Consider the following 24,443-nt stretch of genomic DNA (forward strand, 5'->3'; position numbering starts at 1 on the left):
CTCGCACCATGCGGTTAAAATTTCTGGACGTGCAGTTTTTCTGGAACAGAGACGCAGATTGGTCTATTTTTCATCTCTGATGATTCAAAATTGACAGTTCCCGCCATCCTACTTCCGCTTTAGCAGGAAGTCGGTCGTGCTCATGAGAAGAACCGCAGAGAGTCAGTGGGAGGACAGTGAACGCAGCAATGTCTTGGCTTGCGATGATATCATAACACTGCAATCACAGGACCGTGGCTATCGGCCTCCCTCTGCGAGTGACCGGTACGTGAAAGCTTCTACAGCTCCTGACTCGTCATTCATTCATTCATTTAGAAATTGCCGTGTTGTTACGCGACTCGTCCGTTTCTGTACTTTCCCTGTGATTAACACACACCCAACAACACTTCCTGGAAGCAACGCGATTATTTGCATGCGTTGTAAAAGGAGGCGAGACGAACACGTGAGAAGTAAGCAAACACAATCACCACCAGCTATAAAGGTGGAATGAGCCACTTCAGTGCTGTGATTTGATAATTCTGTCCAATGCACCATTCATGTCTCCACGCAGCCCATAGTAGAGTGCAATGACTGACACCTTTAGCGCAGTTTCACAATAAGACAAAAAATGTGATTATATGCCATGAAAAAGTATTAACTGCCCTTCTTAAATTATATGTTTGCATTGGTTTTTTTTTTTAACTTTGTTAAGGATCATCAAACGAATGTAAATATCACTCAAATGAACATAAAATGCTATTTTTAAGTGCGAATTTTATTTATTAAGTGGAAAGAAATAGTCAGTTACCTTGAACTGCGTGGATAAAGTAAATCATGTCATGTCAATCTTTGTAAATCATGAATTTATCATGGGTAATAACATCTTTTGATCACACCCAAGCATGATTACTTCCAGACGCGTTCAATCAAGAAATCACTTAAACAGAACATCTAGGACAAAAGATCTCACAAAGCTACAACAAAATGACACAATCCAAACAAATTAAAAACAATCAACAAAATGACATCTATCAGTCAAGAATGGTTTACAAAGCATTTTCTAAAGGATGAGGAGTCCAGCGAACCACAGGGAGAACCATGATTCTCACGTGAGGAAAATGTAAAGCAGTGAACCTTCTCAGGAATGGCCGCCCTACAAAGATTACACTAATAGAGAACAGCAGTGACTCATCCAGGAGGCCACAAAGGAACTCAGGACAACATCTAAAGAACTGCATGCCTCCGTTAAGGTCAGTTTTCATGACACAACAATAATAATGAAACTGGGCAAAAATAGCATTCGTGACAGAATTCCAATGCAAAAAACCCTTGCTGACCAAAAAGAACATAAGGACTTGTCTTATGTTTGCAAAAACGAACAAAAGAGCTGAAAAATATTATATGGACAGTCGAGATGAAAGGTTGAACTTTTCGGAATGTCTCATTACATCAGGTGTAAATATATAGCAAAGCATTTCAGAAAAATAACTACCGACCAGGAATCAAACAAGGTGGAAGGCTGTTTTCTCCTCCAGGACCTGGAGAATTAGCAGTGTTTAATGGAACAACAAAATCTGCTCTGTGACATGAAATCCGGAAAACAATGTTAAGCTATCGGTTCGTGACCTCAAACAGAAGCACATTTGGGTTCTGCAGCAGAATAAGGATCCAAAACTCACCAGTAAGTCAACTTGTGAATGATTTAAGTTCCCGCTGCTTAAGGATGACTTAATCACTTGTGTATTAGGTTTCCAAGGCCATTGTGTTTTCATACAGGACCAGGTAACTTTGAATCTTTTTAATACATGAAATCACCATTTAAAAACAGCATTTTAACTTCACTTGGATTACATGTCTGAATATTTACATGTTTGCTGATATTAAAGTGGGGAAAGTATGTAAAAATACAAGATTTTGAGAAGGGGTCCAATACTTTTTCACGGCACTGTACTTGGTTGTCTTCTGTCCACGTATCCAAAGTGAAATTAAACAACCAAGTAAAGTTTTTCTTCTGAAACTTTCAGTGCGCTAGCAGTTTCTTCACTGACAGACCACGTTTATGAACCATTGCGGCTAATTGACCTAATAACCACCCCTACACTGAGTTTCTCCACCAGTGACACACTCACGTGGGCTAGCCAGACTTTGTGATGCTAACGTCAGAGTAGCGTTAGGTACAATTGTTGACTGGCCCATTCCGCTGCTACACAAACTGATGACTTTAACTCGACGGTCTGGTGATGAAATGCAGCATCCACTAGCTCACTTTTAAGTATGTTTACCAGCAGTGTTGTGTTTAAATTATCAATATAACATGATTGTCTTATAGTAAAGACACTTACTTGATCTGTACATGAAGTTGTTAGCAGGGTTAGGGCAAGAGTGTTTGCCAGTGTGTCCATACCCGTGGAAAAAAAAATGTTTGACACCTGTGCAGAATATGTGTGGAAATTTTGATCCTTTAAGTCAGGGGTGCTCAATGCGTCATTCAGGTCGATCGCGGGACAGCGTGCCAAAAAAAAAAAAAAAAAATTCCAGCCAATGTCTCCTCTAAACGCGTGCGCAATTGTGCACCGCTGATGCAGTTTCTTTGCAGATATTTTGCGTTGCGCACAAAAAAAAATAACAATCCAATGCAAATTGAAAGTATAACATACAGCTATTCAGTTTGTGGCATTTTCCAGTGTCTTTCAATGAGTGAGGGCTGACTGGTTGTTACATCCAATGGCACAATTGACATACGTACTGTAATAAATGAAAAGAAGCCACTGGTTTCTTTTAGGCAGCACACGGAACTTTCTCTAATAAGGATTCCTGCTCTGCTGCACTCTCTTTTTCCTAGTTAAACTTACGCAGACACGCTGCTCTTAAAGACGTACACTCATAATTACAAATGTTACAGTTCTTACCCAGCCCATCAATGTGTTTTATAATGACAGCGTCCACCACCGCTGCTTTAGTTAGCAACACAGTCTGGGCAACGTAGAGCAAAGACGAGCTAGACATGCTGCTTATGTTTACTTTCGATATTAATGGAGAAAGTTAAAAAAGAGATGCTGTTGTTTTAAGATGCAATGACTGTCAGAGTATGTGAACAATCGAAGAAAAATTGGTTAAACTGGACGGGATTTTCTCTTTTCTGAGTGGGAAGCACCCCTTACCGTCGGTAGCAGGCGAGAGGCTGGCTGCTTGAAAAGTAGATCTTGGGGGTAAAAAAGTCTGGGCACCCCTGCTTTAGGTGTTTTGACAAAAACATGCCACACACAATATTACGAAAACTGTTTTAACTTGTGGGAAGAAAAATCCATAATAAGTGTCCTTCAAAAGCCAGCTGCGCCCCCTGCATACACCCTCCCAAATGATTTGACACACTAATCGAATTGGCCAACTGGCTCCATTAGTCCACAAAGATCACTTTCCTGCGTCTGCAGAAATCCATCCATGAATGCAACCTGACCCCCACACCCAACCCGCCCCTACACCATAGTGAAGTAGCCGCCTTGTGTTGTGAGCTGCAGATGATGTAGAGCGGGAGAGAGGAAAAAAAGCAGGCCAGTCATGGGGAATTAGAGGAGAAGGAAGGATGCCAGTTGAACCCCCTCATCCCTCTACAGTGGGACCGCAGCCAGCGTCAGGATGGCTCAGTCTATGAGGAGGGTGGACATCTCCGTGGACCACAAGCCGCAGAGGGACAAGACACGGACCGGCTACTTCGGGAATGTGAAGACCAGGTCAGGGATTTTGTGGAAATAAAAGCGAGCCACGGGACACTCTTGGCTCGCTTTTGACTTTTGAGTTGAAATGTGCCACAATCTAGTCTTTCATTCATTTCTGTTTATGTGAGCAGAAGAAGGGCAGGGTGGCACAAAGAATGTGTTGTGCCAGATTATGGCGTGAACAAGAATTTCATTTATTTTTTTTTGTACAAAAAAATCCAAGTTGCTAAATGGAGTGCAAAACTTAGCAAAGGGTTAAAACATTCTGATGAGATTTGACAAAAACATGTTAAATGGCTTTTTTATGTATCTAATCCTGGCCCATTGTTAAAACCCTTAACGGTTTTGGATCTTTCATTATCATGTGTTTTTATTCCGTTTTGACTTTTCTGTTTCAAATTCATCTCTCCGCAAAAGTACTTATCCTCATTCGAGTCGTGGGCAATGTTCCCTCTAAGCTGCGGGACTGCGCATTTGCGCACTTGTGGCACACTCTCAGCGCAGAGGAAAACAGATCCAGTGCAGTAAACTACAGCCTGATGTCTTTTTTTTTTTTTTTTTTTTTTTTTAACACGGCAGCACACTGCCTCTCACAAAGACGTGCTGCTCGGCCACACCGCCACATGCTCTGCTTCCTAGTTCACCTGACACCGCCCCAACCATTTTAAAGGGGTACACTCATAATTACGAACATCGGGGTATGTAAATAATGGAAGAAAAAGTGATGAAACTGGAAGACATTTTCTCTTTTTTGACTAAAAAAAAAGGTGTGGTCTTAAGCCAAAGTAGAAAGTACAGGATGAGATGGTGTATAATGTTAAAATTCCACCTTGGCTTAGCCTGATTGAGGACGAAAGCACGGACGATACATTGCCCAAAAAGCTAATTCAGTATTTTAAATATAGGAGGCAACATAACATTAACCCTAAAAATGTTAGGGAGCATCATCCAGCTTTTAACTTGCATTGCGAAAGATATTCTGCAAGCAATAATTCAGTTTTACTTCAAGAAAAACAGACGGGGATATCATTGTAGGTTAAAAAAAAAAAAAAAGTTGGAATCGACATTTCAAATTTATAGTTCATAGTTGCCTTGGTATGTATTTGTATTGTAATGTATTTATTTTTGTTTGTTGACATTTTCAGTGTAAGTTTGCAAAAACACAAAATTGTTCTTAAAAATGTTCTGATGGGAATGTAATCGGAACCTTTGAATGAGCCATGTAACTTCAGTGGATGACACGGATTGACGGCAGTGCATACGTCTGATGTTGCTCACAGTGGTCAAAAGGAGCGCTCGCGGCCTTCGTGTGTTTGCTCAGACGCGTCAAAAATTAGAGGGAACATTGGTCGAGGGTGCTTTGGCGCCTTTCTCAGCGGACTGTAGGTGAGCGGTTGGGTGCGCCCCAAATTATGACATACTTTTTAGGAATGAAACCTCTGCCTTATTTTTGATGCACAATTAGGTTTACTATGCTACTTTGTTTTAATGTTGGATTGGATGGAAGATCAGTCCATCCAAGTCAAATGTTGGAACAAACAGTCAACAAAAAAAGCTAAGCTAGTCAGATGCACACACATACAGTAAATATAATGTCACAAACAAATAAATAACATATATCCTTTTCATTTTATGCCTTCAGGCTGGGCTCAAAGTTGCCCTCGGTGCTCTCTCAGCCTTCGCAGTTCGCCACCCGGCCCCTGGACACTCAACCTCAGGCCCGAGGCTTGCAGGAGGCTTCAGCCGGCAACCAGCAGCAGCAGCATCATCATCATCAGAACCAAAACCCACGTGGCCGACCTCTGGACCACATCCCGCACATCAGAAACCCGATACTGCGGCAGTATTATCTGCAAGGTGCCCTGGAAGCATTGCTATTATTGTGGAACCTTTAAAGTGGAACACAAATTATTTTAGCTTTCACAAAGTCATTTTTTTTAACAGAAGCAAACTAATTGAATAAACCTTTTAAATATACAGGCAATGTAATGTCCACATTTTAACATGCTTGACCGCCTTGCAAGTGTAAATATCTGTTTTGATGGATTTTAACTTTATTTCTAGCATGCAATACAATTAAAAAAAAAAAGTCTACAAAATTTACAATTTATATTGAAACACCATATATACTGAAACATATACTGTACCTGCAGTATACTGAAATACTGCGTGTCGTGACTTGTGAGGCATATTTTGGTCAAATTTTCAAACCACACCACACGATAGATGTCGAACTTCATGTTGGTTGATGGCAGAGTCAAAAGTGTGTGTGTGTGTGTGTGTGTGTGTGTGTGTGTGTGTGTGTGTGTGTTTTGTGCTTGTGATCATGACTTTTTGGTTTCCTCACAGGCGGCTCATGGGACGGCAACACCGCTGTGAAGCAAGATCCAATGGGACCGTTGTCACATGACGGAAAAAGCACGGTCAGTTCCGTACTTTACAGTTGTGGATCCAAAAGAAAAGAGAGGGACACTGGGAGATGTTATCCCTGATTGTAAAATGTTTATGTCCTTTTACGGATATGACTATTTTTATGGCTGGGAAATGATCGTGTCCAAGGTTCATTCTTAGACGAGTGCTTTGGCCATTATGGGGAGGATGAATGTGTTTCAGAGCTTCTACAGCAAATACAACAAGAGGAATATATTTTCTGATGTTCACATGAAGGTATTGCCTTTATTTATTTTTTTAAACATCAACTAAGCTGTTAAATGGGAATAATTAACTCTCCTTTGCGTCTTTCAGAGAAACGGCAGTCTTGCCACTTGTCTGATTTGCGTTGACCTTTGCACGGAAATTCACCTCATTGCTACGCTTACTTGATTCTGCTTAAATACGTGCAAAAAAAAAAACGACAGAAACAGGTCACAAAATTAAGTAGACTTGCACACTAATGAGATTCAATCATTAATCTTTGATAGTGCTTGTCGTCATTAAAGTCGCAGGTGAGTTGGAGCTCACCTTAGCTTGCTTTGGAGGAGATGTGGCGTTCACCATGGACTGATTGTCAGTCAAAAAGAAATATATACTGTATTTTCCGCACTATAAGGTGCATCCTTATCTTAATTTTTTTTTCATATATAAGGCGCACTGCATTATAAGGCGGTACAGTGAAGGGTGTGGTTACGTTATGCATCCAGTAGATAGAGCTGCACTAAAGGCTCAATTGATCCATATATAAGGCGCACCGTCGGCTTTTGAGAAAATTAAAGGCGTTTAGGTACAAGTACAAAATTATAAATATACTTGAGTTAAAAAGTAAACGGAAATTTCCGCTTAGCTTTTGCTGAGGGCATCTGTCTCAAAGAGGCGCGTCAGACCTATTTATTGTTCGCATCTGTGATCCTTGCGCTTAACTTGCATAATTCTGTTTTTTAGCTCAATACTATACATATCTTTTGTCGTCTGTCCTACATAGACAACCATTCACACTTACATTATACACTTACGGACAAATTGGAGCCTCCAATTAACCCTGCTTGCGAGTTTCAGTTGAAGCTCAACAATGCAAAGCTAATGTGTGTTTGTCAACTTTTAAATGTTTTTTTTTTTTTTTCCATGAGGCTACTACTCACATGCAGCAATTTTTTTTTTTTTTTTTTTTTTTACCAAAGTGCATTTGAAGAGTTCAAACGCAGTAGTTTAAACAACACTCTTGTGGTTTAACATCTTATTTATTCTATCTTTAGTATGCGCTTTGAGTCCCTTAACATCATTTCATGGTCAATTTGCCTGCTAAATGTCTCCCATAATGATTAATTACAAATGGGACATGCATATGGAGTATCATTAAGTGTTCTATGAAGTGTCGTTTAGTATTTTGTTTTTCCCTTCCACAAAAAGGATGAGTCAGTGTTCAGCATCTCATCCCGCTTCAGCGGCGGTGACACAGCTCCCCGTTCCCACTCCCGGTCACAATCGTCACCTTTGTGCTCTTCCCTCGCCCGCACGGAGGTAAGAGTCAGCACTTGTCATATGATACAACCTCGCTTGTTGTTTTGCTGCCTGGATTTGAATTGACATGCACCAAAAAAAAAAAAAAAAAAAAAAACAGCACTTGCCTAACACATGACTTGCAGCCTGATGGCTGTTTAAAATGTTGAACTGTAATGATCGAAAGGATGCCATGGCAAACTCTTGTGATTGATACCGATGTGCGGAATGTACGCATACGATATACGCATCCTTTACGATGACGCTAGTGTCTTTCACGATGTCATGCGCAGCTCTGCTATGACAACAAACACAGAGAAAGGAGGGGGGGAATGCAGCCATAAAGAGGAAGTACTGCACTGTTTGCCGGTGTCAGAGTCATTCCTACCATGGCCTCCCTTGTACAGAAGCAGCAAGCAGACGAGGGCAAGAGCACCGTTGAAGGCGACCCGGACGCTCCAAAGGAGAAGAGGACGCCGGAGACGCTTCCAGATCCTTTGGATCGACTTGCTGCTCCTGCCCAGTCACCCTTGCCGGAAGCGGAATATGACAAACTACTGGTAAATACTAGATATGTATTGCCTTGTTTTTGCACTCCAAAAATCTTGATTTACTTGCTTTTAATCCATTGTGTGTTTACATTCTAAAAGGAGAGGATATGATTCATCTTTTACGCCCTTATTTTAGAATTTATTAATAGACACTATTGTTCCAGCATGCATATTGAATACATTATTTTTATCATTTATAAGTTACGGGTTGTCTTTTACATTTTCTCCATACACAAACTACTTTCAAGTCCTTAATTTTTGTCAGAATGGGCCTCTTTGCTTTTTTTTTTAAACCGCTACAGCGGACACACGATTTAAAAAAAGAAATAAAGTCAGCTGCAGTTCATATCTTGGCTCAGATTCAGATCTTGGTATATTTTAAGGCAGGGGGGAAAAACCAGGGACAGCAGCAACATGGAGGAATGTGAATCAAGGAGTATTAGCGACGATAGCAGGTCCGGAGAAGTTTTTTTTTTTTTTTTCCCATCCATGCTGTTATTTAAGAGAATTTGATGTTGACATTCAAGGAATCCCCATTTAATCTTAAAAAATACCCACAAGTAAGGTGTATTTTTACCTGTTATTATTAGCCAATTAAGCATTATTTTATTCCGTTCGCAATTTTAGCAAAGGTATCAGGGAGCACTTTGTTTTAATAGCATCAAAGTCAAGCTGAGGCATAAACATAGCCATGTAACATGATTTTTTTTTTTTCTTTTTCTACTGAATATGAGCACTAAGAGTTGATTTTAAAAAATTGCTTTTTTGGGGGGAGGGTTTTGTTTTTCATTGTGTCAAGTTGATAACGGGTATTGTATATAATGAATAGTAAAATTTGAATTTTTACTGTATACACTTCAGAGTGCACGTTTTTTGCTTTTATGTACAAGAGTTAAATCAATAGTTCTACTCTAGTCACAAGTCTCTGTACAGTACTTATGCCACCTCTGTCTTTGATGTGAGAAAATAGTTATGACAAATAAAAAAATGAAAAAAATCTCGTCATATTTGTAAATATAAATCCAATCTAGATGAGATCAAGGCAGTCAGTCAGTCAACGAACAATGTGACAACTTTTTGATGCAAACAGGATGTGGAGGCGGTCCCCATGCCCGACGGACAGCTCTGCCTTTTGGCTCTACCGCCTGAGTGCTGTCAGGGGGAGGGTCCAGACGCGACCCCTTATCTCAAATTGTTCTGCCGCCACATCACTGACCGCAAGGTGAGTACAGTGCTTCCCTCAAAATCCAGTCCTGGAATTCTGGGGTGCAGTCAATGGAAAACTATATATTGTCCCTGTCCTCGTCAGGGTGTGGTTTCCGGCATCCTCCTGGTGACAAAGAATAAGCTTTTCTTCGACCCGTGCAAGACGCACCCGCTGGTGAAAGAGCATGGCTGTGAGGATTACCTCCTGTCGTTGTCCGTGGACAAGCTGGCATCTGTCTCCTTCTTCTCAGACATCTCGCATGTTCACTTCCACTACTCCCAGCGCAGGTAGAAAAAAAATACAAAACATTTTGATAAATATAAAATGAGACTGGTAACCATCATCAAGAGTTGAATTCACTGTTTAAATGGGACTGTAGAATGCGACTCCAGTGTTACTTTGGCTCAGAAGTTTAAGCAAGTGAATTAATTTACTCGTATAGTAAGTCAAATCCTTTTCCTCCCATTAAAATGAATTGTAATGTCATTAATCCGTTCCAGCCTCCCACAATACACCACCGTTTTTTTTTGTTTTTAACAAAGAAAAACAGCTCTGTAGTGTGAAATAGAAAGAGAATGTTAAAAAGTGTTTTTCTCTAAGGTGTACAAAAGCTAAAATCCTCTTGTGCGCGCACACATTGTTGACGTGTTATTAAAGGGTTGTGAGCGATGTCAAGAGCTGCAGAAAAGTTGGGTTGGTCCTTTTATCACGTGGTTAGTTCAGTGTTAGTGTCTTCTCCATTCTCCCAATGGGTGTTTTCATTTTCTATTTGTGTGTTTGCCTGTGTGTTCTATTCAATGAACATCAGCGACTGTGGCACTCCCCCACCAACACTTAACTCGAGTGTCAGCATAACCGAAGCTCAGTTGTCCATTTGATTTTGGATCATCTCATAACTTGAAAAGGGTAGTAGTCATAAAGATATGGGGTAGTCGTAAAGATGGGGCACTCAAAAGTCGAGGTCCTGCAGTTTTTGTTCATCATTTCATGTTTGTTTCTTGTTTCTCTTTGCAATGTTTTGTTTCTATCGTATTAATAGGCGGCACGTTGGTTCAGATGGTAAAGCGTAGGCCTCACAGTTTTGAGGTCCTGGGTTCAATCCCAGACTCCTGTGTGGAGTTTGCATGTTCTCCCCGTGCCTGCGTGGGTTTCCTCCCAAATCCCCAAAACATGTAACATTAATTGGACACTCTAAATTGCCCCTAGGTGGGATTGTGAGTGCGGCTGTTTGTCTCGATGTGCCCTGCGATTGGCTGGCAAACAGTTCAGGGTGTACCTGCCCGTTGACAGCTGGGATAGGCTCCAGCACTCCCCACGGCCCTTGTGAGGATAAGTGGCAAAGAAAATTTTGGATGGATACGATTAATATGAGTATAAATGTGTGACTATAGTTGCTGTGACATTTGAATTTCCCTCTCAAGGGTCATAAAGTAAGCTATCCTTTTGGTTTTCAGGAGAAAAGGGAAGAAACTTTTCCATAGGCTGACCAATTCCAAAAGCCAGGATCAGAAGGCGGAGTCGGTTTCACTTCTGGCACCTGCAGCTCTCTCGAGTTTGAATCTCAAAAAGGAGGCTACAGCGGGAAGTGGCCAAACGGACAGTAGAAACATGTCTGAGGAACAGCTCGATAAGAACCCAGCCGAGATGTTAGAAGATACTGGAGGAGCTCTTGGGGTGGCTGCCACCTTCTGCTGCGGCGCTTCAGAGGCGGCCAGTCAAGTGAAGACGGATGAGGCGCAGTCGTCTTCTGTCGGGAGTCAGCCCACAGGTAGCGACAGCGTGTGGGTTTTTATGTTTTCAAAATAAATCACAGATTTTGCTTTTCAAATCCCCAGCGCCGTTTGGGTCCTCGGCAGAAAGCCCCCGGTGTGTCATGTTTGTGCGGCTGCGGGTTCAGTCGTCAACTGGAAAGAAAAAGCACGGCGGAGGGTTTCAGTTTGGCATAACTGAAGCGAGCGCCGTAAGACGGGAAGCTTGGATCGCCCTATCACAGGAGAGGTACACTGACTCATACAATTGAAGTGGTCTTAAAGGCAAAAATACGAGAGCGTGCTAATGTATCACCTGACTTTTAGTCTTTTGAAGACTCATAAATCCCACATCTCCCTCAAGAAAGTCATCAAGTATTCTGTTAGCTATTTGGTCATCTGTGGTCTGCCCAGTTTGAGGGACTTTGCCAGACGGCTCCAGAAGTGGCACAGTTAACTGCAAGGTCATCTTTAGTGTGCCCACTTTGAAGATCTCGCTGACGGATGGATTCAGAAGTGGCGTGGTTATCCGTTGTGTTGCCGGTTCGAATCACCCTCTTAACAAACCGCGTCAGAAATGCGACGCTTAGCCGTGAAGTCATCCGTGGTATACCGGCCTGCAAAAGATTCACTTATATTATTTTGGGAAACCCCTCCTGAAATTTAAAAAAAAAAAATCTTTTCATCTCATCCGGCCATTTTTTTTTTTTTTTTTTTTTTTGCCGCTTATCCTCACGAGGGAGTCTATCCCAGTTGTCAACGGGCAGGACGCAGGGTACACCCTGAAATGGTTCCAAGCTAATCGCAGGGCACATGGAGACAAACATCCACACTCAGAATCACACCTAGGGGCAATTTAGTGTCCAATTAATGTTGCATGTTTTGGGATGTGAGAGGAAACTGGAGTGCCCGGAGAAAACCCCACACAGGCACGGGGAGAACATGCAAACTCCACACGGGCGTGGCCGGGTCCTCAGAACTGTGAGGCCAACGCTTTACCAGCTGAGCCACCGTGTTGCCATCTTTTCATCTCTTTTTAAAATATGTTTGATGCCATGAGGTCAGTTCTTCCACACCACACTGATCCAGCCAAGTTACGGACTACTTCTCAGAAAATTTGGAAGCATAAAGTTGTCCACAATGTCTTTTATGATATGAAAAATGAACTGTCCGGCACACTACAGAAGAACTAACCAATCAAGTGTCTCATCAAATCTGAGTTAATATTAGACCAAATAAATTGACCAACTGACACACTAAAAGTCGTGTTCAGGAGCCGCTCAGGTTGTTCATTCACCCTCTTGTTTGCCAGCTTGTTTACGCAGCTGCTGAGCCGTTTACCCACTCAAGGTGTCCTGAATGACCGCTTTCTGTCCTCGCGCTTAGCTCCAACGAGCTCCACGCCTTCCTCAAGGAACGTCGCCCCGACTTGTGCCTGCTCAAGGGAGGAGGAGTACAAGACGGGGAGGCGGATAACGACGAAGAGGAGTTCGTACTGGTGGAGGACGACGACGACGAAGAGGAGGGGGAAGCGTTACAGAAGCAGTATAGCTCGGGGGACGACTGGGAGGTGAGTGGTTTGCGTACGACACCGCAAATAATGGCGTGTTCCATTTTGTCGAACAAAGTTGTGTTCTCTTCTGCAGATGGTGTTGATGGAGGACAACAGGGATAAGCCAGGGCTGCTCACTGACCGGGACCCTGAAGGACTTCATGCTATTGTGGAGAAAAGTCACATTTTGGAAGCCTCGCATGTCAGAGAGGTGAATGAACCACACGAACAAGCATCACATATACAGACACAGCACTATTATCAACAATCTACTAATTAGCGACCAAAATTTGATGTTTATCGTCATGCTTCATGCATGTAATGCCAAAATATACACGAGATGCAGTGATTATTTTAGTCCTCATGATCGTCACTGTGTGTGTGTGTGTATGTGTCAGCCAATAATACTTTTGCCCACATATGATTCTTGGTCATCACCTCATCTTTTCTCAGCTGTTCAAGGAGTTGCCCCCCAAGACTGTGGGCCACACTTGGCAGCTGGCCTACAGCACGTCTCTCCACGGCTCCAGCCTCCGGTCCCTCTACCGCAAAGTGAGCGCCACGGACTCGCCCGCTCTCGTCGTCATAAAAGACTCTCTGGACGAGGTGAAGTCTCCTCTTTAAACGGCTCAGAAGCGCGGAGCGACTACCACTCGTGGCGTAACTTCTTTGCTTTCTCAGGTATTCGGGGCTTTCCTGTCGCACCCGCTGAGGATTAGTGAGGCGTTTTACGGCACGGGAGAAACCTTTCTCTTCATGTTGCGTCCTCGATTCAAGGTAATTGTCCTGCTATGTGAGCTGAAGCTGGTATTTGAAGAACTGCTTTGTGAGTCAGTGTACTTTCCCTGTTTCCGCAGTGCTTCAGGTGGACTGGGGAAAATTCCTTTTTCATTAAAGGGGACTTGGACTCATTCGCCATTGGCGGAGGAAGGTAAGGTTTACAGTGAACCCTCGCATATTTGCGGTTCAGCAACTGTCAATTTGCAGATTTTGGGGAAAGAGCCTATTCTCCGCTCTTTGCTTAAAAACTCACCTATTCCCCAACAAACAAAAATATTGATTTGGTGGCATCTTGGTGACAAGCAACTACAATGGTGCTGTCAAATAGGAGTTAAAAATTTTTGATGACCACCATAACTCAAAACACTTGTACTTGAAATCATCTTTCCAAACTGAATTCAATGGAAATGGTATTAATCCGTTCCAGTCCCCACAACCATCTTATTATGGCTCTAATACAATGTGTTTTATAAGAAAGTATTGGTGGTCAGCATATTTGGCGCACATTTCCGAGGGGCATGGTTAAGCTCTCTCATCAAATTTTCCATAGTTGTGAATATGAGTATACTTGGTCATTTGTCCAGATTTGTCTTGCGTTTGGGTGGATCTGTCCAAAGTGTAGCCCCAAATCTCGCTTTTGTCAGTTGGGCCAGGCACCAGCTGGCCTGTCAGACCCAAACAAGGACAAGATGTCTGGAGAATGGCTGGATGGATGTTTTTCACCTGGTAGAATGCTTTTCATTTTAAGTGTACAGGAACAAATTCTTAAAATAAAACGACTAGCGCATTACCTATAACCACCGTACATGCAACATTTTGCAATTTCCAGTGGTCCAAACTTCTCCTCATACTGTCTGCTATTTCGACTTCATGAACATTTCTGAGTGTATTTTAATTTTTTTTCCCGCCTACTTCCCACAGCGGTCACTTCGGTCTGTGGGTGGATGAGAATCTCTACCAAGGCCGCAGCAGCCCCTGTTACACCTTCAATAACTGTTGCCTCTCAGAAACCGACGACTTCCGAGTCATGGAGCTGGAGGTGTGGACGTTCAGCTGAGGCGTCTTCACTGGTCACTTGCTGCGACTGACATAGAGTTTCAATGTGGCTGTCATTTCATAGTACCGGTCAGGTCAAATGGATGAGTCAAGACTTTGGAGCACAGGCTGCTAGAAGGGACAATTTCATGGATGACTTATTCCTGCGGGCACACTTTCAGACTTTGAACTTTGCGCCATGTGTGAATCAGTCGTGCATCTTCACGCCCAGCCCTGTAAACATTTAAGTTTGTATAGAATGCTCTTGAACAGTGTCATATTGTGTACTAATACTCGCGTGTTACATAGGCTAAAGCTCCCTTCTTGACAGAATGCCGTCAAGTGTCACAGGCTGAGTAAAATACAATCTGTACTTAGAATTTATCACAATTTTCATTATTTTTGGCTCATCTCTGATACTGCTGTGGCTGTTGCTGATTAAAAATGGAATTTAGATTCAAAAGCAAAATTAGATAAACTCGCACAATCTAGTTGAGCTACAATAAGAGGTCAAAAGGTCTGCTCTTTAAAAAGTTGTGACTTTTCAATCTGGAAGGTAACATCAGTCTGAAAATGGCCTTGAAATCAACAGCATCATAGTGAGGTGTTTCATATTTTGCACCTCTTATGAAGCCAATAAAGGTAACCAGAATGTTGGGCATCTGGTTGATGCAATATAGCTGTTCAACTACAATAATCAACATGAAATAAATGCCTTTTGCACATCATCTTTGAAAGCAGAAATATTTTTATATTCTGTAGACATTGAGCTCAGTTTGTGCATCTTATTTAATTTTTTTTTTTTAAAAATCACATTTTAAAGCAAATGTGCATGTGGAGTGTTAAGCGATCACAATGTTGGTTTAAAAAAAAAAAGTTTATTTTGTCTGGTACAAAATGTACTTAATCAGTGTTTAAAATACAGACACCTCATTTGGAATTAGCAATAATCAAGTGTGGCTTTTTGCCTTCTCCACAGGGTAAAAGAAAAAAAATGACAATTACTATTTCCATTTTTTTGTAACAGGAAATAACGCAAAAAAAAAAAAAATAATAATCTGGGCCATCGAAAGGACAACATCTAGCATTGCTTTGCTTTGAGCTAACCTACAATATTTGGTTCCTTTCAGATGAATCCATGTGAACCAGGCATCTTATCAGATTGATATGTGACTATCACTCTAGCTAAGAGTCAATTACTATAAATGATACAAATTACTGTATAACATTCTTCTTTGGTGCTGGTTTTCCCCATGGCAAACTTAAAAAAAAAAAAAAAACGCAGGCAGACTGTGCAGCTTTTTCCAACAAATTTACATAAAAGCTATCAAATATGTGCAAGCTGCTCATTACTTCTTCACATTGCACTGAACTAAAAAATTTCAAAATATTTTGACTGTGACTTAATTCCTCTTGTGCACCAGAGATGGATGGGAGACATTTTCCTCCTGCGCCAGGGCCCACGGAGGGAGTAAGACGGGGGGGTTGCTCCAGCACGCTTTATCAGCAACTATCATCAGGTTCTGCCCGGCCCGAGAAAAGCTTTCAGGCAGCACCGTCACAAACTGCCAAAAGGTGCCAGGAAGCCACGCTTCAGTGTGTAACACCTCAAATGTGTACACTTACCACATGCATAACCCTCCTCACAAATTGTTAAAAATATATTAATTGATTCACAACAAGCGTTGTGGCGAGCGAGTTGTGCAAGAAGTCATCAAACGCTGAAAAGTTTGCAACTTGCGTTCAAGAGTTTAGGTCAAAGTTCACCGGCACAGATTTCACAGCATTTTAGGTTCGTCCTGAAAGCTGAAAAAAAAAATGTGCGCGTCGTGTAACATTAAATTGGTTCAAGAAGGCCTTATGTGATTTTTCTTAATTTGGTAGAATGCCAACAAATAATGCCTGAGCAGCTCTCTACTCTTTGCCACTTAAAAGTTGTTTTTTTTTAAGTCACAGTTCAGTAGCCAGAGGAATGATGAAATACACACATGTACAATACAGGCCTACATCCGCACACATTCTACTGTGGCAGGTACTGCTTAGCCCGCTCCAGCCCCTCCTTCAAAAAGCTGATGTAAGTGGATGTGGAGGGGTCTTCAAACACTCCAGAGAAGCTGAAGGTGGTTCCCTCCTGCCCCTCCCCCTCATCGGGCTTCATGGCCGTCTGGTCCAGGAAGAAGTTGGCGTTGATGTGATGGACCTAGGAGAAGAACGCTGTCTGTGTTGTGATCCTATTACCGGTAACTGCATTTGTGTCTCCAACATAAAGAGTGAGGTTACATACAATGGTTCCGTTTGGCAGGGCCACCATCATCTCAACAGGGAAGGTGTACTTATCAAGGTGCAAGCGAGCCTTTTCACTCAGTGCGGGGCTACGCTCATCAGCCTGGAGAGAAGGAAGTGTTTATTAAAAGTGACAAATTACAGAAAAATAAATTTTCAGTACTACAGAGATATTTGATCAAAATACCTGGGAACTGTTCTAAATTGTGGAAAAAAAAAAATAGCATCATGTGTCTGTGTCGTAAAGATGTGGTTTTATAAAAGCAGCAGGTTCCTGAAGGAGTTCTCACCTCCATGTTCTCCAGCTCTCTGACCAGAGACCAGCTGCTCACAAAGCTCTGGTTGAGCAGAGCCAGGACGGGCGAACTTTCCAGGACCGTCTCCCGGAGAGTCCGCCCAGAACCTGCAGACCAGAGATAGGGTAAGCGAGAGGTGCAGACGTTTAGGCACCCACTCCGACGCCACGTATGTGCAAACATATGTGGTGGAACTGCCGAAGATGAGAATAAATTGAAGATTATAGCTCTCTTTATACATTTAGAGGAGATGTCATAGTGTCAGAAAATCTGTTCCATGGAAAGTGAATTTATTTGTTCCACAGTCAAACTGTGCCGATCATCCATCCGTCCATCCATCCATCCATTTTCTTAGCCACATCCTCACGAGGGTCACGGGAGTCCTGGAGCCTATCCCAGCTGTCGACGGGCAGGAGGTGGGGTACACCCAGAATTGGTCGCCAGCCAATCGCAGCGGACATCGAGGGAAACAGCCGCACTCACAATCGCACCTTGGGGCAATTTAGAGTGTCCAGTTAATGTTCCATGTTTTTGGGATGTGGGAAGAAACTGGAGTGCCCGGAGAAAACCAACGCAGGCACGGGGAGAACATGCAAACTCCACACAGGTGGATCCGGGATTGAACCAGAGACCTCAGAACTGTGAGGCCAAAGCTTTCCAGATGCTCCACCATGCCGCCCTGTGCCGATCATAAAATCGTTATTAAATGTCCACACTTTACTTTTTTTTACAAATGAAAAATTAGTTGACTGTCAATGTCTTGGAAATAATGTGAACCGCACCCCTTTAGAGGTTGAATTGTATGCCACCGCAGGGTTATGAGCAATATAAATATGGCATGATGGCATTTTTGATTAGATGGTTAGTAGGTTTCTGGCAAAGGCACATTAACAACCAAATTATCTTATTGCATCTTTGATCCCGCAGAAGATGAGTAAATACTTGCCCATCCCAAATGAGCCACGCATTTGGTTCCCTCCTTTATGTTTACAGTATTTCAGCAGTCTTGACATAATTGGTCAAAGTTTCTCACTGTGCACCATGAATGATATCATGTCGCACAAGACAACGCTCGGTTAGTGCCACATTTTATTGTTATAGATTTATAGACTAGGAGTGTCTTTAACACATATTTACTATAATTATTACATATGTTTTAGTGTAGAACAACAGTGTAACAACCACACCCCTCCCTTACAAATATTGAAAAAAAAAAGACATCAAATCTGTTATTTAGACCAAAAAAATAATGATGCGCTTGTCTGTCGAGTTTGCACTTGATGGTCTCACCTCAGCAGGACTGGTCATCTAGTGCGCCCCAAAGCAAAATGGAATGCACCAACTTGTTCTCCGCCTCTGCCCGTTGGAAGACCTCCGAAAACGGCAGGTAGGAAACCTGCGGCCCAGCCCAGTGCGGGACAGCAATTGAAGCGACACGTCGGGCAACACCACAGCGACGTCGCGCTTACTTTCTTGAAGGGGTACAGGGTGACCTCCAGGAGACGGGCGGCTTCTTTCGGGTCGATCTCTGCGCTCCAGTCGATGTCCTCGAAGACAAACCGGATCGGATCGGCGCTGCCGCTTCGGCTGTCGATGACGTTGCCCTCCTCGTCCGTGATGATGGAGGGAGTGGACGGCCCGGTGGACTTCAACTCCATCTGTCAAACGGGGATAGAAGTGCCTTTTCCCTCCTAGCCACACCCCTGAGATTTTAGACTCCCACCTTTTCTTTGCATAGAACTTGTCCCCAACCACTGGGAGTGTCCCAAAGCCCCCCCCACTACCTCTACTGTACCCACCCTTTATTTGCATTTCACCATCTCTATTCTCTCTAAATTCCTGACTCAATCTCTTTGATCAATTTCATTGTTCTTGGTCAACTCACCCAGATGGACTCAGTCCACCTTTTCGTCAGTTCACCAGCTTGCCAACCTACTTTACTATGCTGCACATTTCATCACTGCCATCAAGTGATCACTGGGTGGGGGTGGATATAGATGTTCCGCCTGCGCACTAAAATTAAAACAGGTCTTTGGATTTCCAAATTGTTCTAAAGTGTTTTTTTAAGTAAATGTACTGAATGAAATCACTTCATAAATTGATTTGTTCCTTTCCCAGTACAGTTGATCTTAGCCACGAGCTAACACTGCATGACAAACTCCCCTGGAAATGGCACCACTGGTGGGTTGGCGACAGTGGCTGAGTGCTGATGAGCCACTGACGAGGCCCCAGACTTCGCGGGCGTCTTGGTCTCGCTGCACAGTGGCTACGAAATTCTGTCTTAATAAGTCTTAACAGCACGTGAAACCAGTCCGTGGTGCAAAAAAGATTGGGTTTTCTCGTTTAAAGAGGATCTAAGCAGATACCGTAATTTCCGGCCTATAAGCTGTGACTTTCTTCACACGCTTTCAACCCTGCGGTTTATGCGGTGATGCGGCTAATTTGTGCATTTTTTCTTACGGCCGCAAGGGCGCACTCGAGCGGAAAAGGTAAGAGTGAGACCGGTGGAATCAATGTGGCGAGGAAGTGACTATTACCGGTATGTTTTTTTTTTTTTTTTAAACGGCCCTGTTAGCGCTGTGCTAGCATGCTGCTGTGTCTCAGTGATTTTTACCAGTATGTTTTTTTTTTTTTTTTTTTTTTTTATAAATCGGCCCTGTTAGCACCGTGCTAGCCTCTTGCTGCTGTGTTACTGCTGTGTCTCAGTGATTTTTATCGGTATGTTTTTTTTTAAAACCGGCCGTGTTAGCGCCGCGCTAGCATTACCACTGTACTAGCATGTTGCTGCCGTGTAACTGCCGTGTCTCAGTGATTTAGGTATTTTTGGGATTTTTTTTTTTTTAGCCAGCCCTGTTAGTGTGGTGCTACCGCATTGTTACTGTGGAGCTGCCAAGGCTGTTTTTTTTTTTTACGAGTATGTTTTTGTTTTGGTTTTTTTTAACAGCCCTGTTCATGCTACCGTGTTGTTGTTATGTCAAGCTAAACTAAGGTATTAAAACTTGGAAAACTCTCTGTGTACCATCTTTCTTTGTAAATATCTTTTGTTTCAATGTGGGTTTCAATGTGGGCACTTGTGGCTTTTACATGGGTGCGGCTTATGTATGTACCAAATGGTATTTCCTTTACAAATGTACTGGGTGAGGCTTTTAATCAGGTGCGCTCTGTAGGCCGGAAATTACGGTATCTATTTTGTTTCTAAGTATGTTTGAGGTGCTAAAAACATAGTGCGGACTTGTTGAGCTATAGCTCGAACATTCTTTTTCCTGTTTGAATTCTCCTGATTTTGTGGGTGGGGCTAAAAGCACACATAGGGCGAGCTGAACATCAACTCCACCAGCTGACTCTGCAGCGCACATCATACGATGGATATTGGCACAAAGTAGCTGAACAGGTTTTACCTGCGGTAGGTAACCGATGTCCACCTCCATGTTGCTGCTCTCGCTGGCGCCGTACAGCCACTCCATGTCCACATTCAGAGACCTGTGACACAGACAGAAAAGGAACACTACAACTGCAATTCTGCTAACGTGCTTGAATTATGAGATGTGCAATTTGAGAGGGCTTTACTTGTCACTGGGGACGTAGAGGTGAAAGTGTCGCACGTGAGAGGCGTCTTTCGAGAGGACAACGTTGCCTGTGAATTGGCCCGGCGTGAACCAGAAGGGAAAGTTCGGGACGTCGTTGAGCTGGAACTCTGCATGAATCCTGTTTCAGGAATAAAAAAAGGTGGAGTTTGTGTGAAAAGGACAACAGTTTTTTGTAAGCACCATATTTGGGGACACAATTTATATTCATCAATCCATGCAGGTAGATGATATTTCATTATTATACTTTTAAGTAATGTGGTCAGAAAGCTATCAAACATTTTATTTTGATTGATTTCTATTTTTTAGGGTCCCATTTTGTAAAAAATATGAGTTGAAATGCATTTTTATTTAAATCGTAAAAACATGAAAGTTTTTGTCGACTATCAAGTATAGAAATGACAATATAAACATTTTCATCCAAAAGATTTTAAGATAAGAAATTAAACTACAACAACTGCCCAAAACAACACTTGACTTAAATTTTACTCGCAGTTTTGAAATGGCAAACATCCCTTTGAATTTCCCTTCTTTGAAATGTAATTCTAAATGTGCTCAACCAATGCTCCTCAATGGCAGCGATCACACCGTGTGCTCTCATATATGCTTTCATTATTAATAAGAATTAAAATCGACTTCAAGATGTGAATGAGGACCATTGTGAAAACAGACCTGAGATCAGACTGTGCTTCCCCTCACCTGAAAACAATGTCGTAATAGAAATCGTTCCTGGCACGTATGCACGCGATGGTGCCCTGAGGTGCAAAGCGAGATTTGATGAAGGGTCGAGGGTGAAACATGCTCAGCAGCGAGTGGATGAGAACCTGCAGCGGGAACAAAAGCGCAACATGTCATGTTTATTTTGCTTTGAAGTGAGCAGAATCTTTTTTTTTTTTTTTTTTTTTTTTAAGATACCTCTTTGCCCTTGGGCGTGGGAGGGTGGTAGCGGTTGTTGGGCAGGTACCCCGTGAAGATGTTGAGCTCGCTGGGTATCACCCACCAAGTGTCTCCTACCTCCTGCTTGTTCTTCGGAGGGAGGAAGACCCTGAACTGGCTGGCGAAGAAGGAAGACGAAGGCACGGATGGACCACTCCAGGAGCGCAGACCACTCAGGCAGCTGTGGGAGACCTGCAACATTCACGCTCCTTATCATCAATTCCACAAACTTTTAGGGCTAATTGTGGTCTGTCAGTAAGAATCCGACTTTCTCCTTTTGCCACCATCGGTTCTCATTATTTTTTTAGACTATGATGTCGTCTTTTATTTGCCTTTTAAGTGTTGTACATTACTTTTCAAGCGTTGTCCTTTACTAGCAGGAGTTGGGTTATTTTAAAATATGTATTGATTAATGTGACGATCGATTAGTCGAGGGTAATTGATCAAGTGTGACACCTATTTTTTAATCATTTTTTTCCACAGCCATCCATCCATTTTCTTTGCCACTTATCCTCACAGGGGTCGCAGGGAGTGCTGGAGCCTATCCCAGCTGTCAATGAGCAGGAGGCGGGGTACACCCTGAACTGGTTGCCAGCCAATTGCAGAGAACATGGAGACAAACAGCCGCACTCACAATCACACCCAGGGGCAATTTAGAGTGTCCAATTAATGTTTCATGTTTTTCAAACGTGGGAAGAAACCAGAGTGCCCGGAGAAAACCCACACAGGCACGGGGAGAACATACAAACTACACAGAGTTGAGTCCGGGATTGAACCCAGGACCTCATAACTATGAGGTCAAAGGTTTTACCAGCTGTTCCACCGTGCCGCCCCTTTTTTCCACATTATCATTTTACTGGTTTTGCTCTTACCCCAAGGAAGCCATCTTTGCTTTTTGTCATGGAGTCCATAAGCAGAGGCTCCATTTTGGCCTCCAGTGTTAAAGTTTCCCCATCTGGGTCCTCGATCACCTCCTCTTCAGTCTCCCCCGGCGGTGAAATCCCTGTTGAAAACAGGATGAGAGCGTGTCATCGATCACTGAAGGGTGGAATTGAAGTCTTAAGTCTGACATACCTGTGAGTTTCTCAACAACCGGTTTAAACTCCTCCGGACTGAGATAGAGGTCATGGTTGGTGTCTAAAGAGGAGAAGAGAAAAAGCCCCTCAGCACCCAGAGTTCGAACGCTGTCCTCCTAAAAGTGGGGGGTGGGAGGAGAAATTCACATTCATTAGACATACTGGAGTGATTTCTTTGTCAATGCCTGCTCTGAAAAAAACTGCGGTACTGGAACACAAACACAGAAAAACTGGCAACAGTAGGAAAAGGTCCGCCCAGAGGCCACAGATTCTTTGCACGTGTTCCATCCACATAGGCCAAGTCTCAGACACATGTGGAGTGCCAGATACACAATGGGTGGCAATGGGGGGAGTGAATTTCAGACCAAACACTGAGTTTTATTAGCAGCCATGACTAAAAGACACACCCTACTGGACATGTGTAGTGTCTAAAAAGTGGTACATTTGCACACCAGTTCCTGCGAATGTTTTTTTTTTTATCCAATGTTTGTATTAAATGTGAAAAAAAATTGAGTCCCTGGCCACATCTCAAGTCTCAAATAAATAACCAAGTAAATCTTCAGCTACACGCCTATTTCTGAAAATCTGACCGTGTAATGCAGCTCAGATGTTTAAGATCATTTTCGAGGATCTTTCAAGACTCCAAAAATAATACACAAGTGGAAATGTAAGCATGAAAACCACCCCAAAAGTGAGCAGATTCTTTTTGTCATTTAGTATTCAACGCTATCCGAAATCTGCACACTTCCTGGCGCGATCCAGTCCCCACTGACCAAATGAGCTTCCCCAGTTGCAAAGTTCCAAGTCATCATGGTAACAAAATCTGGACTCCTGATTGGCCCTTAAGGGATAAACTACTTCCATGATGACACAGGGTCCCTCAAAACAGGCTAATTTCAGCAAGACAAGTAAAAGCGTGTGTAAAATGTACTATTATTCTTTATCCTTGGCATATTTTGACAAAAACAAGATCATAGACATTTCATGAAAACCTGTGATCTTAATATGAAAGACGACGGCCTGGCAACATGTCCAGGATGTATCCTTGCCTCACAAAATTTGCATTTTGTGTGAATCTAATCTTTAAGATGATGAGTTTAGCTCACATGTCGCTTTAGAAGGTCGGATTCTTGATAGTACTTGACCCCCCAAGCCAGAAGAGGAACAGCAACAACCAGGAGCAGGGTGCACGTCCGTGTGGAGATCCGGGAGCCCGAGCCCCGACTCCGCTGCCCGGTCTGGCCGGCGTAGCGCTCCTCCTCGCGGGTTTCGTTATGCACGTCCGCCGCCATCCTCTACCATCACAAAATCATGTCGGCCGGAACAACATCCCCCCCAAAAAACGTCTAAAAGTTGACTTCCTTTTGATGCAGGGGTGCCCTCGTTAATTGTGTGTGGGAGGTAACGGCTATCCTGCTGGCTCCGAGGCAGGCGAGGAACGTCCTTCCCGGGGAACGAAGTTCCCAAACAACTGGCTAGCAAATTAGCCGCACATTCCTGGAGGATTTATCCCAGTCTCCAGCTCTAAAATGTTGGAGTGAAATGTCACACAATTCGAAAAATCTCCCTCTGTGCTTTCAAAGTAAACTAATGTTTATAAAAAGAGCCACGATATCCCGTGACACAGCTTCACTTTTATTTTGAAATACAGTATCCGGAAATATATTCGGTTAAAAAATTGATTTTAATGCTGCGGAAGGGGAAGGGTCTTTCACTGTATTTACTGTTGTTGTTGGGGGGGTGTTTTCCCCTCCCAGGAATCTCAGC

At 42.9% G+C, this 24,443-nt stretch overlaps 2 protein-coding genes across 3 annotated transcripts; one reads left to right on the plus strand and one right to left on the minus strand.

Moving 5' to 3' along the window:
* The first annotated feature begins 104 nt into the window (after window positions 1-104).
* si:ch211-15d5.11 (oxidation resistance protein 1) lies at window positions 105-14,885 on the plus strand. 2 transcript variants are annotated; one of them, XM_061844440.1, is made up of 16 exons: window positions 105-264; window positions 3,594-3,710; window positions 5,338-5,552; window positions 6,045-6,118; window positions 7,539-7,649; window positions 8,036-8,188; window positions 9,270-9,401; window positions 9,489-9,673; window positions 10,841-11,154; window positions 11,222-11,384; window positions 12,521-12,704; window positions 12,781-12,897; window positions 13,140-13,292; window positions 13,368-13,463; window positions 13,544-13,617; window positions 14,388-14,885. In XM_061844440.1, the coding sequence occupies exons 1-16, from the start codon at window positions 143-145 to the stop codon at window positions 14,521-14,523; spliced, it is 2,346 nt and encodes a 781-aa protein (XP_061700424.1). In that variant the 5' UTR covers window positions 105-142; the 3' UTR covers window positions 14,524-14,885. The 2 variants fall into 2 exon arrangements, with proteins under 2 accessions (XP_061700424.1, XP_061700425.1); XM_061844441.1 differs by having other exon boundaries at window positions 111-264; window positions 3,498-3,710.
* A 457-nt stretch (window positions 14,886-15,342) lies between these two features.
* selenon (selenoprotein N) lies at window positions 15,343-24,302 on the minus strand. The gene is made up of 12 exons (XM_061844442.1): window positions 23,783-24,302; window positions 22,675-22,792; window positions 22,473-22,603; window positions 21,580-21,792; window positions 21,364-21,488; window positions 20,648-20,785; window positions 20,479-20,560; window positions 18,550-18,738; window positions 18,371-18,476; window positions 17,075-17,187; window positions 16,786-16,887; window positions 15,343-16,701 (listed from the first exon to the last, which is right to left on the minus strand). The coding sequence occupies exons 1-12, from the start codon at window positions 23,966-23,968 to the stop codon at window positions 16,522-16,524; spliced, it is 1,683 nt and encodes a 560-aa protein (XP_061700426.1). The 5' UTR covers window positions 23,969-24,302; the 3' UTR covers window positions 15,343-16,521.
* Between the last annotated feature and the right edge of the window lie 141 nt (window positions 24,303-24,443).

The sequence above is a fragment of the Syngnathoides biaculeatus genome, chromosome 15 (genome assembly GCF_019802595.1).
Source record: "Syngnathoides biaculeatus isolate LvHL_M chromosome 15, ASM1980259v1, whole genome shotgun sequence".
In the NCBI taxonomy this organism is placed as follows: domain Eukaryota; kingdom Metazoa; phylum Chordata; class Actinopteri; order Syngnathiformes; family Syngnathidae; genus Syngnathoides; species Syngnathoides biaculeatus.